The 16,490-nt window shown below is 45.2% G+C and overlaps 1 protein-coding gene across 2 annotated transcripts in view; it reads left to right on the forward strand.

Annotated features, from left to right (window-relative positions):
• The window catches only part of gabbr1b (gamma-aminobutyric acid (GABA) B receptor, 1b), a 50,929-nt gene that overhangs the window by 19,517 nt on the left and 14,922 nt on the right, over window positions 1-16,490 (forward strand). For both annotated transcript variants that reach the window (XM_018754455.2, XM_018754453.2), the window contains exons 7-14: window positions 6,919-7,079; window positions 9,943-10,077; window positions 10,469-10,639; window positions 10,965-11,066; window positions 11,629-11,694; window positions 12,300-12,491; window positions 13,694-13,939; window positions 14,204-14,267. In XM_018754455.2, the coding sequence (XP_018609971.1) occupies window positions 6,919-7,079; window positions 9,943-10,077; window positions 10,469-10,639; window positions 10,965-11,066; window positions 11,629-11,694; window positions 12,300-12,491; window positions 13,694-13,939; window positions 14,204-14,267 (1,137 nt within the window). The remainder of the gene's footprint in view (window positions 1-6,918; window positions 7,080-9,942; window positions 10,078-10,468; window positions 10,640-10,964; window positions 11,067-11,628; window positions 11,695-12,299; window positions 12,492-13,693; window positions 13,940-14,203; window positions 14,268-16,490) is intronic.

The following is a 16,490-nucleotide window of genomic DNA, read 5'->3' on the forward strand; positions in this document are numbered from 1 at the left end:
GAGCCTCTTCTGAGCTCAGAGCCACCTGCCGGTGACCCCACCCTCCCACACCTGCTGCTGTTTGCGTCGGATGTCGGGGGGGGGGACGTGTGGGTTATGAGGGGAGCTGGAACGAGCAGTGGACAGCTGTGCCTCGGGCCTTCTTTTCACAGTACCGACTGCGGTTCTTGTACCTGGCAGTGTTCCCGATCCAGCCCGAAAGGAGGCTCCGTCTCCTGTAAAAACGCTGCGCTTCTTGACGAGTGACTCTGAGTTTAGTGTTTTCAGTGTAATCCCCACCCTATCCCTTAAGAATGATTTGTAGATATGATCATTTTTAACTGTATCAGTTAATGAGGTGGCGCTGGAGATCAGCTGGTAGCACTGGTGCCTTACAGCTCCTGTGATGTAGGTTCAAATTTAACCGTAGTCTGTTCTGGGTTTGCAGGTTCTTCCCTTGTTAGGGTGGGTTTCCAGCAGTTGCTCTGGTTTCCTCCCACAGAAAGATAGGTGTTCACGGTGAATTGGTGACTAAATTCCCTGTAGTGTGTGTGTGTGTGTGAGTGAATGTGTGCAGTTTCCTTGTGATGGACTGGTCCCCCATCTAGGCTGTACTGTGACTCATGCCCTGTGTTTCCAGGGTCGCCACCAGACCACCACCTCTAAATTAGACACCCAGTTTTCAAGTTCAAGTTGTTTTATTGTCATTCGTCTACAGAGCTTGTATCCAGTGGAACGAAATGTCGTTTCTCCGGAGACCATGGTGCAACACAGAACAGGAGTACAAGACAGTGAATAAATACACAGGACAGGATGTGGATGTGGACATGGGCTGTGAACTGTAACTGGTGAAGACCACACGTAACATGCACCATATTTAAGGACCCGAAGTGGCCGCTGCGTGCTACCACACTACCATCTTGGAGCAGATCCAGGATGATGGATCCTGGAACAGAGTGTTGGATGATGGATTAATGGAAGTGCACCACTCAGATCAGGGGTTCAGAACTTTGGGGGTCCAAGGATGGGCATCAGCGGGTCTGTGAAGTGTACGCCTGCTTTGAAAATAATACTGTCTCATTACAGTTAGAAATATTACTATGCTGTTACTATCTATGACAATTATATATGGAAGCAATCGAGTTTGAGTAAGAAACAGAGTGCAGTATTTTCTCAGAAGTTGTTAATGGTCAGTTTTTTATAAGATTCTTAAAGGACTCCGTATTAAAAATAAGGGGATACTGAGAGACCACAAGCGGAGAATATCAAATCTCCTTTATTTCCATACATTTACAGCTATAATTACAGAGGGTGATACACATATCGGAATTATAAACTGTACAGTAAGAGGAGATAAAACAATGGCATTTTTCATTCACTTTATCAGTGTGCTCTGTCGTCTTTGGTGCTCCTGCTGTTTGACAACGAGTTCATATGACAGCTGCTGCTAAACCAAGGTAGCAGCATATTTATGAACACTTTGTGCATCAGTTATAGAGAAAAGACTAAGTAATACAAAAGCAGTACTTACTCCATTAGTTAATCAACTATCCCGTATTAATTTTTCATGAATCCTGTATAAATCAAGGATCCCATGGTGTTGGAGATACTTTTTATCCAGGAGAGATTGCAGGTGTCTGGTCACACTTGTTAGAAATGCATGTCACTGCTGTCTAACTGTATTATTTATTGTGCATAACAGGGGTTTAAATGAAAACTGTTCATGTGAATTGAGGTCTTGTACTCCTGTCACCTCTGCAATTGATTTTTTTTGTTTTTACTGGAGCACTTCAGGTTTAATACATCACTTGCGGGTACAGCAGCACAATCTAAGACTGTCACCTAAACCACAGCCATATTTTAGCTTGAAGTCCAGTTCCTCATCCCCTGTAGGTTCTGGAGTTATTCATAAATGCACAAATAGCTTCTGCTACTGCAGTTAAAAGAGCTGTATAGTCACACACACACACACCAGTGCTGTATAGTCACATTTTTTGAATAAGTCCTATAATGAAGGACTTGACTACATGGTGCTCCTGAACAAAACCTGGGATGTAAAAGAGGTTGTGTGTCAGTGAAAATAATAATTCAAAAATGTAATCTCTCTTTAGGAATGGAAGGTTTTTCAGTCTACTGGCCTAAACTGCGAAACAGTATTTTCTTTTTCAACAGCAGATGTCCGCATACTGTGATGATTATAGTTAATCTCTTTTCTTGTATGTTCAGATCCTTCGTGGAGCGTTTAGCCAGCATGCGTCCTTTTCATTCTGCAATTATGCCAGGAGATACTGACAAATGTAACTTGTGAGAAAACTGCAGATGCTACATAGCTATTACCTTTTGAACTTGTCAGTGGCATTGGTATCTTTATATAACACAAACTTTATATATAAAATGTAATACATATATATCTCTATGTAATATGAACTATAGTCCTTTTTCAATTTCAACTTCGAAAACGAGCCTCATTAATTCTTAATCTCATTGACATGACCTCATCTGATGTGACTTTCAAACACAAAGCTGTCAAATCATCTCCTTTAATAGGGTGGTCTTTTACTGCCATACATATCTACTCATTTGCAAGAATCACGTCTGTTAGTCAATCGGTTTTTCACATTAAATAATGCGCACTCATTCCTTCCTTAATGGATTCCTATACTTGAAATTTATTACAGTGGCAAATTAAAATATTTACACTTAAAAGCAGTCTTTTTATTCAACTGGCATTTTTGCTTCTTATGTAGTGATTTTACTTCCTTGGCAGGTATTTTATTCTGTGAATCAACCTACATCAGACATTTTGGGGCAGAAATGGACACTTGGTGTCTCCAACCAAAAAGGTTTTCGTCCCTCGGTGGTATCAGTCTGGCTATTTTCTGGCTAAATCTAATGTTTTAACTTCTACATTACCTGGGAAACAATGACCACTTGTATAAATAAAGCCTTAATCTATGATCAGTGACGACGGTTCAATATCAAATATTTGTTAATATGGTCACACAGCACCCTAAGGGCATGGGGTCCACATGCTTTTGTAGAGTTAAAAGCTCAAAGGCATTGATCTTATGCACTTCATTTTTTCATGGCATAAACACCTGTGAGCCACAGTTTATAAATTCAAGATATATATCACATGAAAATAATGGAAATTCAGCTTTCTTACAACATGAATTTGCCCAACAGGGTTATTTCATGGAACAAATTAACCCCGTTATGTGAGGGATGGGCGCAGTCCTCGTATCTCCTCTCAGCGCTTCCGAGCATCTCAGCGCCTGTTTGTTGTCACGGTCTGATCGCACCCCCATCCCTTCCTCCACCTCCATTATACACAGGTTGCATGCTGGGCTTTAGCAGCTTTTGAATGGACCATGCTGCTCATTGCGCCATTTACAGTGTATGTGTTGGCAGCGTGGCCTCTGCTAATGCACTCGCCTTCCTGGCTTTTTAGCAAAGTGAAAGTCTTTTCAGCCCCACTTACAGCTCACTTGTGTTTTTGGCGGAGATCAGTACCTGTTTGAAGTCATTCCTCTGGCTCTGCTATCGTACGCACGCAGCGAAGGAATCACTGACAGGTAATCTCGCTTTTGTTAGTGAAAACGGCCTCGGCACCCGCAGCCCAAATGTAGCTCGCTGATAGCATTTAGGCATATAACACACTGTGGGATTTAATTTCATGTCGTGCAGTAATGCAGAAGGCTCACAAGTTCTCTTTTCTCCAGTTTGCCTCTTTTTTGAAGTGCAGCTTTTTGCATTTTTTCTTTTAGCTCTGTAATTAAATGTTTTCAAGGTTGATTCCACTGAAGTCCTCTTAGACGGAGGTGTTAGAGAATGTGTTAGAGGAAAGCAAGGATGCATTGCAGATCCAAATCATGGGCCGGTGCCATCAGAACTTCTCTAAAAAGCAGTTTTCTTCAAACGCCACGCTTGAATATTAATGCTCTTATTAAAAAATGTGCTTCATTGGGTCTGAGCAGGTGGGAATGCTTTGAGTTCTAGAGCTATTCCTGGTTCACGTGCTGGTCGGTGTCTCAGTTACCTGGTCACGGTTGATGTATGTGCACTTCCGTGTGCGCCTCACGTGCTCTTAACTACTTGAAATGCATTGCATGTGACCCCAAGAGGTGCTGTGGGTCAGATCCAGAGAGGAGCTCATCTGCTGTACCATCGAGCGAGCCGCTTCACTGGAACGGCTTCATGTCCAGCGGTAGAAATGAATGACACTGCATGCTGTGTTCTTCATTTGGCGTTAAGGCGCCTACTTAGTAACCACAATGAGTGGCCCAGACCGGACTTATTGTAGCTTGGAGTTCAAAACCAAGAGTAAAAGTGGAAGAGGGGTGGAAAACTGGAGAGAGATACTTATCTCATATCACCAGAAAGTGGGAAGATAAGAGCACTGTCTGCTGTCAGAAAACACTGAAAGATGGCGAGAAGAAAAAGTAGACAGAAAGAAGGCAGAGAGAGTGTGAGAGGGAGTGGGGAGGAGGGGAGAAAATATATAGTTGCTGAAGATCAATGTCAGTCCATCAGATTGCAGATGAATTATTTAAAACCACGCTTAGGCACACACTGAACCTCCCGCACATGCGTGAGTGCACACGCACACAAACACACTGACACGCAGATTTGAAAAAATATACGGGCAAAAATTGAAGCACTCAGTTGTTTTCATGTCTTAATTTGCAGACATGGGCACATGCACACATGTTGGCCTTGTACGCACATATATAAACACACACACAGACTAGGTAAAATTCACACACACACACACAATGTCTACAACTGCTTGTCCCGAATGGCCTCGCAGTGAGCTGGGCACAAGGCTGGAGGGGACACATGTTGATTTATTCTTCTTCTTATTATTATTATTATTGTACAGGCAGCTGGCAGTGTAGTGGTTGAAACTGCTGCCTTTTGACCCAAAGGTTACAGGTTCAAAATCCTGCCTCCTGCTGCAGTACCCTTGACAAAGTAGAAATTACTGTGCTGTATAAATGGGTAAATAATTCTAAGCAACATAACATTGTAAGTCACTTTTGAGAAAAACATCAGCTAAATGAGTGAATGTATTATTACTATTAGTCATATGTTGGGTTTAATGACTTCCGCAGATGAAGTGTTTTGCATTTGTGACATAAGTGGTGACAGGACAGTGACACGGGGGACCATAGTGACCCAGCGACAAAGACTAGGCCCCTCCGCTGAAAAATACACACAAAGTGACTTCAGTAATGAAGCGGCTACATGTGACTGAGCAGAGGGTGGACATGGAGAGGGACTGTATGTGTGAAAAGATATATTTAGCGATCTGAACAAACAGTGTCTCCACTCGGCTCAGGGACGGGAGGGGGACAAAAATGAGAGGCTCATGGTGGTGATTGCATAGTTGCAGTGTTTTCTGAAACAGACCCCCATCCCACTCCATGTCTCTGTCTCTGTGTCTCAGTCAGTTTGTCTTTCTCTTTGTTGCATCTCCGTTTTTCAGTCTCTCTCTCTCTATCTCACACACACACACACACACACACACACACACACACACACACACAGTCTTTCGCACACACTGGTACAGTCTCTCTCTCTGTCTCTCTCTCCCCCTCACTCACACATACACACACACACACACACACACACACACACACACACTGGTACAGTCTCTCTCTCTCCCCCTCACACACACACACGCGCGCGCTCTCCCTCCCTGCTGCAGTCGTCAGAGCAGCGATGCTCAGAGCTGTCTGCGCTGCTCTCCCGCAGTGTTTCCGCGAGCTCCGCTGCTTCCAACCCTCCGCCGCCGCATCAGGACCACGTCGTTAGCGCCTCGAACGCATCTCCTTTGTGACGCACCGCCGGCGGAGCACCGAAGACACACCTCGGAATGATGCTGTACATTCGCATGATGATGAGGGGCAGTGTGTTTTGAGGAGGGCTGTTTCACTGCAGTCGTCGTGTGCATCTCCGTTCATCATTCATGGTCTCGCTTCATCACCATCTCTCTTTCGGACCCCGGCGTCGTCAGTCCGGCGACACTTTCCTGCAATAAGATCCCATCCTTTCATCGGCTGCCTTCGGCTGCTTCCTTTCACGACATCTCTTTTCACTTCATATCATCTTCTTTTCTCCTTTCTGTCCAACTCCTCCCAAGTCTCCTTATACTTTAATTCGGCATGATAATGAGGCATTATTATTATTATTCTTGTTGTTTTCTCTCCGGGCTGAATTCCCTCCTGTAAACCACACTTGAATCAAGCGCTCCTTCCTTGCTGAGGCTCTGCGGCGTGGCTGTCAAAGTTTTATCACCAGTCAGTGCTGAAAGTGTCGGGAAAGAAGAAGAAGTTGAAGGTCTCCGATCACGATTAGATCGAGCAGATCGGACCACCCACTTCGGGGGAACCCGCTTCAGCCTGCGCTCCTCCTCTCTGTGTCCGCGCGACAAACGCACATGATTTACCGAGGCGCTCACTCCTGATTCCCACTCTTTTCCCGAACACAGTACTTTATGATGCCCGTAAGTGTTTGGAAGATATTGACCAGGAGCTGGATATTTACCACTGCTTAGTCACTGGCGGTTGGATTCCTCTGGTTTTTCGTTGCTGGGAGATTTCTGGTGTTATTGTTTTACTGCCAGTACTGGTGTAATCCGACTAAAAGTACTTTTTATTACAGCTGGATACTTTGCACCCAGTGGTTGTGGAGTAGTTGATGGTCCACATGAATTACAGCTGAACTTTTTTGGAACAGATACACTTTCGCAGAGAATTCCTACTGTGAAAAGTCCCAAGGTCCAGTTTTGTAGCGGGGTGGACACTGAGATATCCCCTGCGAACACCATGAGACTCTGTGGACAGTGGACGAGGAGAGTTGGGGGCTTCCCGAGCCCGAGAAAGCTCACCCTCACATGGCTCACCTTGCTTCTCTCCTGGTCATGCCCAACTCTAGGCAAGAAGAAACTGTACATAGGGGCCCTGTTCCCCATGAGCGGAGGTTGGCCTGGAGGTCAGGCGTGTCTCCCCTCTGCCCAGATGGCTCTGGACTTGGTCAACAAGAGGACAGACATCCTGCCCGACTACGAGCTGGAGCTTATATACTACGACAGCATGGTAAGTGAATATAGGATGGAGGGTTTGTTAATGTGACCAATGCAATGTAGATTTTAAGTGTCAGGAATTTTATTTGTATTTCTTTCAGGGTGTCCACCCAAGGTGTAACACAGGTGAATGGGTTATGCATGTGTCTCATTGTTTTTATTACATTTTTATAGCTATAATTGAGATAATCCTGATCTAGTGTGGAGAACTTACAGATGTTCACATTCCCTGTTTTTATGGGTTTGGGTTAAGTTACTAAATTGTGTATATGATGAACTGTGTTCTTATCAAATGTTGTAAATGTTGTTTTTAATATGGTAGCACTGTGTTCTCTGATTAACAGTTTTGCACATGTAGAAAGATGACCAATAAGCTGAGGTCAGGTGGCATGCACAAGTGTTCTGCAGCTGTGCCTCATCTGGGGGTGTTAATATGTATATTTAGCCTGAGTGTGAGACCAGATGACAAGTTCGCCATCTGAGCTTGTGTGGCACGGTAATGTGTTTGGCAGCAACAATCAGGGTACATGTCACAGTTTTGTGTTTCCTGGCTAGGCGCAGTGACATCTTTCACAGTGCCTCACACTCCCACTTAGTGTTTTCACACATCCACTGACCGCAGTCCTGTGACCAAGAGCCCCCTCTCTTGGCACTCTGCCATTTAGCCACCTGCCTGACTTGGTACCCCACAGACCGTGTATATCCATACAATCACAGGCAATGAATAGTTAACATTGCTGTGACTGGCTGGTGCTCCTAAGAGCCCCTCGCTGATTGGCTGAAATGGCACTGCATTGGAACCCCACTTCAATTTCGAAGAGGGAGGGGGAACAGCAAAGAGTTGACATGGCAACAGTTACTGGGGAAACTGCAGTTCAAACAAACACATAGCTTCACTGAGATCGAGCTCTACATGCAGTGGCGATTGAATCAAATCCTTGTACCTATATGTCTGGGATTACGATGTTCTGTGTATGCAGATACCCAACAGAAGAAACAGTCCAGGGATTCAGGAGTTCAACACTGGCACTTACATGCTTACAGTTCCTTCCGTTTTGGTTCCATGTACCACGTGACGTTGACCTCATGGAGTTCCCAAGGACTTGCATATCGAGTCTTCATCAATTATCAGAATTCAGCACCCTAGGCGGTGACAGCAGCCAAAATTGTCATAGCGTGTCAAGTCAAATCCATTTACCCTCACCCAGATTTAGATGTTACTCAGACGTCGCAAGGGTGAGAAGACAATTGTCTTTTTAGAAAGCGTGCCCAATCTTTCTCCTGTCAAATGTCAAGTGTACCAATGCACCCTATTAGCAGGTGGTGGGGATGTGCATTTTCATGCATCTTTTCATCTTGCCTGGTAATTCAGTGCTTCTTTAAGTGATCTTTAAACCGCCGGTGGCTCAGTGAGTCACTAGCTTGACACAGATTGCTTGGAATGAGAATCCCTTTTGCTCCTGCAGCGGGTTATCAGCATTGGGTGGTTTAGGTCGACAACGGTCTCGACTGTGCTCGATCCTCATAGGAAGCGAAAAACTCTGATGAGCTAGTAAATGTGGATCGTGGCTCTCGGAGAACTTCAGACGCTGATTTGTTCAATGCCAGCACAGTGTACATATCCAAATCAGTCTTGCTCCCAAAATCTGCCTTTTTAAAGTTCCATAGACTTTTTTGTATCTCCCTGGAATGAGTCTTGTAGCTGCATAAAAATAAAAATAGGTAATTTGAGGTAACTCATAAATAGATAATTTGAGGTGTTTCATAAGCATCAACACATGACGCACTTTGTCGGAGTGGAAATATTACAATTTTCATCTTTAGCTTTTGTTTTTATGAATCTTTTTACTCCCAAGAATGTTTTTCATGTAATCTGCTTATACTTGAAAAATTCTGACTCTCCTTCACATTTACTGCTGCTGACCTTGCGCAGCAAGAAGAAAAAAAAACATGCGGTCCGCTGAGACAAATCTTTTTAAAGTGCGACCTACAGAATTAAAGGTAAATTATGGTGCATAATACCTCCTGGGAGGAACTGAAATTAAGGAAGAAAATGCAGCTTTGAAATCGTGGTCTGTTTTAACATACGAGACAAATGTTGCTTGTAAGAGAGAGCGCAACCTTCCTTTCCCCCGAAACTATTTAATGTGGATGCTGGGTATTCGCCTTGGTTACATGAAAGGCCCTTTATCTTGATGGATATCAGAGCTGAATTTTCTGGACTCTGATTTGACGTGGAAGGACCCTGCTGCATTCTTGGCATGGAGAGATCATGCATGGCCTCCCCTGGGTCCTCAGGAAAGTTGCCGCTCTCCTCTGAGCTGAGAGAAACGAGACCGACACACTCCGCGGAGTCTGGAGGGATCCTGCCCTGAACGGGAAGCGATGGTGCCTTTCTGATGCTTGGATGGAAATGTGAAGTGACCAGGTGTACAGACAGGTTCCTTCAAAGGGCCACTGGCTCCCCACCTTCCCTTCTGTCCCCCCTCCAAGCATATGGCTGTGCCACATTTCTTCTGCTTTACGGCCGGACTTCACCATATGTCAGGGCCTGTAACTGGTGCAGCATAATGTCGAGGTTACCTCCTTAAAAAGAAATCAGCAAGCGTTTGATAATTCAAGTTGTGTGTTACCATAGATTTTACTTGGCAAGGAGAGCACAAACTGAACACATCCTTCTGATATATTCCTCTCTTTAGGGTTTGAATGTCATCAGAAAGCGACTGTGGATGCCTTTACGAGGGGGAGAGCTGTAGACCTTTCGCTCGCAGCCGTTGACGTAGTTTTGAGTGAAATGGTGCCAATCACCTCCTGTAGCCTGCAACACTTCTCCATCACCTCACCTGGTCTATCTGCTGTCCTTCTGTCCCTGTCAGTGTGACCCAGGTGAAGCCACCAAACTTCTCTACGACCTCCTCTACACGGAGCCCATTAAGATTGTGTTGATGCCTGGCTGCAGCTCAGTCTCCACACTGGTGGCCGAGGCGGCTCGCATGTGGAACCTCATTGTGGTACGACTCCTCGGCACTCTCCTCCCCCGGTACCTTCAGAGTACGGGCCTTTTATCTTTTATCTGTCCAGAAGGGCAAAAAAAGGGAATTGCCAAGAAACTGGTATCTGCTGAATTCCTGCTGACTCTTCTTCCTCCTCTCTGCCTCTTCCTGTTTGTTATCTTTGGATGCCTTTAACCAGGAAGTTCCCAATTGTCATGGGGCAGCCTGACTTAATTCAAATGAAATGTAATATTAATAAGTAACTCATGAGAAATATAAGGAATTCAGTGGGAAAAAAAATTAAGGACTTGGTCTCAGGGTATAATTGATGACATTATCGCTATAATTGATAACGTTGTCGCTGCTGTTTTCATCATTACTCCTGTCCGCTTCCGCCGCCCTTCCCCAGCTGTCCTACGGCTCCAGCTCCCCGGCCCTCTCCAATCGGCAGCGCTTCCCCACCTTCTTCCGCACACACCCCTCTGCCACCCTGCACAACCCCACTCGTGTGCAGCTCTTCCAGAAGTGGAAGTGGACAAAGATTGCCACTATCCAGCAAACCACTGAGGTCTTCACATCTGTAAGTAACACCCAGCCTATCCTCACTCGTCCTGCACGTCCTGCCAGGCTGCATACTCTCATGTCTAGTAGATGTGCTTGTATTAACCTCTGTCGCCCCTTCTCTGTTCCCTTTTCCCTGCTCCTCTGTTCGTTTCTGCCTGTCAACCACATTCTGTTAATGCATTCTATTGCTCTTTATTTCTTTATCTCTGTGTACTTTGCCCCTCTCTTGGCTCTCTATCCTTTTTCTCTCCTCTCCTCTACTGCCTCCTGCTCTTTCCCTCCTCTATCGTTGTTTCTCTCTCGTTTGTCCTCTCTCCACTCTCTCTCTCTCTCTCTCACAGACTCTGGATGATCTGGAGCAGAGGGTGAAGGAAGCTGGCATTGAGATCAGCGTACGACAGAGCTTCCTCACTGACCCTGCAGTGGCTGTCAAGAACCTCAAGGTGCTTTCCTCTTCCTGTTGGGCAGCCCCTCACTTGCCCCTCACCCCCTGCCACCGCGGCAGCTGTCACATCATGTAACACATGAGATGGCAGCCGGTGACTACAGAAAGTCAAATTTTTCACTTCTAACGGCCCCTAAAGTCCTTCCGCCCTACCAGTAAACTCTCCTAGTGCCTCATTTTGGCTCTTTGTCCTGACAGGCCAAAGAGCCAAAATAAGCTTTATGTAAAACACAGCAACTGTTGCAATGGTTTGAAAAGAATCCTTTTGTACAAAGCTGACTAAATTCAGTGGCAGTTTCTCCTCTTACCACTCACTTCCCAGGTGTAAGGCAGGCTGACTCGTATGGTGTATCGGCCTACTTTCGGTCCACCGAGATACACAGACTAATTAGCAATGAGCCATGAGCCTCAGTAAAGGAGCACACTACAGAAAAGAGTTCACACACACTGTCCGGCCGCGTGCTCGGCTGCTCTCTCTGTCTCTGCTCTTGTTTTCGGACTTGGAACGTGACTCCTCCTTGGCCCTGTGCTGCATGTCTCTGTTCTCCACTGCTCTTCAGCGTCAGGATGCCAGGATCATCGTGGGCCTCTTCTATGAAACAGAGGCCAGGAAAGTGTTCTGTGAGGTTAGTGTCTACTCTGTGGTCACGTGGGTCTGTAGTTCAAACCATTTCATTGATTTTTTTTTCAAGCTCTTATTGGATCAGCAGTATCTTAGGGTACTCTTTAGAGTTCTGGCATCATTGTGGCACAGCAGTTAGCACTGGTGCCTCACAGGTGCTCGGCTGTGGGTTGGAACATGGGTTGAAATCCAGCTCAGTCTGAGTGGAGTTTGCATGTTCTTCTTGTATTTGTAGAGTTTCCTCCTGGTGCTTCAGGTGAATTGGTGACTAAATGGCCTGATGTGTGTATGTGTGTGTGAGTGAGTGAGTGATTGCCCTGCGATGAACTGGTGTCCTGTCAAGGGTGTACCCTGCTTAGTCTAGTGTTCTGTACTTCCAGGATAAGCTCGGTGCCGGTGCAACACCATAATGGACATGTGGTTTTCGATAATGTATGAATGAACAGATATGTGATGCGTGGTGTGCTTTTCCTTTCAAACTGTTTGGGATGTTTTTCTCAGACAAGTTTCCACACAGGGATGTGCAGAGATTATCCAAGAAGCAGGACTCACAAAGATGTCTCACCCCCTCTTTCTTCCCTGCGTTCTCTGTTCTCCCTCACACAACAGGTTTTCAAAGAAAAGCTCTATGGAAAGAAGTACGTGTGGTTCCTAATTGGCTGGTATGCAGACAACTGGTTCAAAATCAAGGACCCTTCCATCAACTGCACCGTTGAGAACATGACGGAAGCCGTGGAGGGACATGTCACCACAGAGATTGTCATGCTCAACCCAGAGACAGTCCGTGGGGCATCGAACCTGGTGAATGCTCAAGGCTCCCCCTCTCTTCTGTGCCGTGTTCCTGTTACACCATTCCCATGCTTGTCCTCGTTATACATTTTGTTGACAGATAATGCTGTAATCTCGTCCAAAGGGTTCACTCTTTCACTCGTGCTGTTCCAACAAAACATTCAATACCACTCAAGTAAATGTGTTGGAGTGCTATGTTATATACTCTCATTGAAAGCCATTTACGAGAAGGGGGATTCAAATTGCACTTCACATGTTTTTATCATTTTCCTAAAGAATCAAGGCTTTATTACTATCTGTATTGCTCCATCTAGGTAATTAAAGCAGATGCCCTTATCGAGACACAGTCAAAGGCTGACAGATGGCAGAGACGCATACATGAATATAAATACAGCCAGGAAGAAGTCGGTGCAAAAAACAGTAATTATTAGTCTGATGGCAAAATAATGCCTGCTCTGTAGTTCATTGTGACATAAATAGAGTGGCATATACTGTTATGCTCTTATACCATAATCTCAACATTCATGCTGAATGCATAATGAATTTAAGAGATCTAAATGTGAACGTCGAGTGATTTTTCTGTGCTCAGCCCCCTGCCATCACAGCTAGATGGTTGATTTATAAACCAAATAACTACCTGCAAACAACACCAACAAATTACCCTGCTACAAAGATTATCGTTGCATTAATGAATTGAGCAATGGTGCCTGTGATAGATTGTACAGTGAAACAGAATGTTCCTGGGCAGGGGGCTGTGTGATTTAATGTCAGGCCCAGTCCGCATTTACTCTTATGACGCGGACTGGATGGCAGAAGCAGTGAGTGAACGTTGTGTTGAATGTGCCCTGTGAGTCAGCTGTTGCATGGATCCCTGGTGACTTATGCTGAATTGTGCTGACCTACACTGACTGCTTCTCCTTCATATTCTCCATCACCTCAGAGACAATGTGCAGCTGTGTAGGGAATGTTTTGCCATTAGACTGGAAATTACTGCTGCTGACATGGACATTTTGTATTTGTAATTTCTGCCATTTGTCTGCCTGACCCTGGATTTATCCAATTATTCACTAACTGGTTATGTAAGGTTTTTTGTTCCTTCTGGGTCACATCTATAAGCCAATTAGCATGTGCTCTGGTGACATTCTTCGTCCATTTTAACAGATGGTCTTGACCGCTCTGAAGATCGTGATTTCTTCTTCCATTCTCTTGCCCAGACATCCCAGGAGTTCTTGGAGCAGCTGATGTCCAGGCTGGGGGGCAAGAACCCTGAGGAGACAGGGGGCTTCCAGGAAGCACCGCTGGCCTACGATGCTGTGTGGGCCCTGGCGCTGGCCCTCAACAAGACTGTAGAGCCCCTGAAGGCCAAGGGCCGCCGACTGGAAGACTTCAACTACAACAACCACGACATCACAGCCGAGATCTACCGGGCACTGAACACCAGCTCCTTTGAGGGAGTGTCGGTGAGTGTTGGTGGAGCAGAAACAATCAACGAATAGCAGCAGGTAGGATGCAAAGGCAGAGGAGCAGTTAAGTGCAGTGGGTAGCGTGGTGGTTGGACATTTACTGGTGCCCTGAAGGTTGCTGGCTATGTCCTCATAGTGGAAGGTGCACTTCATGTGAATTGTTTGCTGGAAAATATCCAGATCTAAAATGTCTGTAAACAGAAAGAAATGATAATATGGAGTCAGGAGTGGACATGTGTTTACTGTTTATTCTTCTCTCAGGGCCACGTAGTGTTTGATGCCCAGGGTTCGAGAATGGCCTGGACCCTTATTGAACAACTGCAAGGTACTCCTTTCTGAAGCATTCGCCTCTTCCATTTCTGTTTGTTTCTGTGATTCCCTGCCTTTCAGGCTTGATTTCATCTCTACGTTAACCATCCAAATCGTTCATGTTAGTCACTCCGCTTTAGCACTTTGCCAAGTCGACAAACACGAACAGCTCCACTGCCCTTTTGTTTGCTGGAAAAGACCTGTTTGATTTTGACTGTATTGTCTTTTTCTGTATTCCCTTTTACATGGTATCCAAACAGCTTTCTTGTGTTCCACTGCTTCAAGCTTTCTCTTGACAGAGAAGCTAACTTCCTAATGATCTGGAACACCATCAAGAGGGGAGAATGTTTTATTTACTTTGTTTATCCTTTATTTAACCATGTCGCCCCACAGAGGCTGGAAGACTTTTAAAAGCAACACCTGGCTCTTTTTCAAGACTCTCAGTGCCGCGGTTTTTCGAGAAGAAGAGATGTAGGAGATCTCAAAATCGATTTAAAAAAAAAACATAACAAACATAACAGTGGAACATAATTTATCTGCATCGCTAGCCGTCTGAAAATTCTGTGCATAATAATGCACATACTCTCGAGAGTACATGCTACGCACATATGGACGTGGAAAACAAATGGTGTTTTAAACTGTTAATTGCAGAAAGGGCTTTGATGAAGAAAACTGAATGACCATGAAAATGTAATAAATACTGTAGAGGAATGATAGCCTTACAAACGCAGGGGGGGATGCATACACTCCAGAAATGTGGAACTTTATACGTACCATAAAGAGGTTGTGTTTCCTTATCATAAAATTATGACAAATATGCACATCTGCATAAAAACTTAATACAGTTTTAAAATATTTAGTGAAATGTGGTGAGATTGGTGGGTGGTGTACACAAAGGCTGCTCAGGATGCACACTTTTAGTCTTTTACTCTGTCTAGTGTGACTCCCCAATCTCGTTTTCTTACCTGATCTCATGTAGCTGGCTGTCCCAGGCAAGGTTTTTCCAGAAGGGTCATGGCTTGGTATGGAATGAGCTTCTGATCTCCCTGCACACCCTGATGCTTTGCATTTCTCCGGGCTTTTTCTCCTTTTTTTCTTCTCATGTCTAGTCAAGGCTCTGTTTAGAAGTGGTGTTGGCACAGTCTTGAGTGGTTAAGTAACAATGCATATGTTGCACAACACTGAAGCAATGAACATCTGAGTTGAAACTGTTAAAAAAGGGTATCAGTACATAAATGGAATGCTGATTTAAAAAAAAAAAAAAATTATTTGACATTTCAGGAGCCTGTTTACACTCTGGCAGGAAACACAATGTCAACAGTATTAGTAAAGAAATGGTGGTGCCGGTGGACCGCAGTCCTGCTCTTCGGTGGGTCTGGGGTTCAAGTCCCGCTTGGGGTGCCTTGCGGCAGACTGGCGTCCTGTCCTGGGTGTGTCCCCTTCCCCCTCCGGCCTTACGCCCTGTGTTGCCGGGTAGGCTCCGGTTCCCCGTGACCCCGTAAGGGACGAGCGGTTCTGAAAATGTGTGTGTGTGTGTGTGTGGTGGTGCCGGACCTGGTGGAAGCTGCATTAAATTAGTGTATGCTGGGATCCCGCATTGCTGCCACTCGTAGTTTGTCACTTGTGTTCAGTGACCAGGGGATGCCGGCGTGTCCATCCAACCTGTACTATTGCTCTGTGATGACATCAGATGTGCGATATCAAAAGCTCTTGGCTCCAAGTCAGCGCATCCAGCTGGGTCATGTTTACAGCATTTCATTCACTGCTCTCAGCCTGTTATTGCTATGGTGACGGGACTCATTCTGCTCTGGATGCCTGGTTTGCTTGTATTGCCCTGTTTTTAGGTTAGGTTAGGACCTGCCTTTCCCCTACTGTTTCTAAGGGTGGAGCAGCAGACTGGATCTGTGGTATTTTCCTACAATGACATCTCTTCACTAGTCCTTTACACCAAGATCCCAGAGGTATACACAGTGCATTGTAACAGGTGTCTGACTGACACTTGAAATACCAAGAGAGGCAATACACACTCCAGATATGAGGAAATGAAGAGCTGAGACAGAGCAAAAACCAGCACTCTGTTGCCTTGCCCCACATTTTTGCTCCTCTGCTTTAGACCAATCTCCTGGATATTTTTTAAAGTAATGAAAGATATCTGTGAATATAAGTCATTAGTGAACCATATTGAAGAAAAGCTACTCTTTGCTGCAGTGTTTTAGGAACGATGCACAGGCATGAACAG

Source organism: Scleropages formosus, chromosome 23 (assembly GCF_900964775.1).
Source record: "Scleropages formosus chromosome 23, fSclFor1.1, whole genome shotgun sequence".
NCBI classification, from domain to species: domain Eukaryota; kingdom Metazoa; phylum Chordata; class Actinopteri; order Osteoglossiformes; family Osteoglossidae; genus Scleropages; species Scleropages formosus.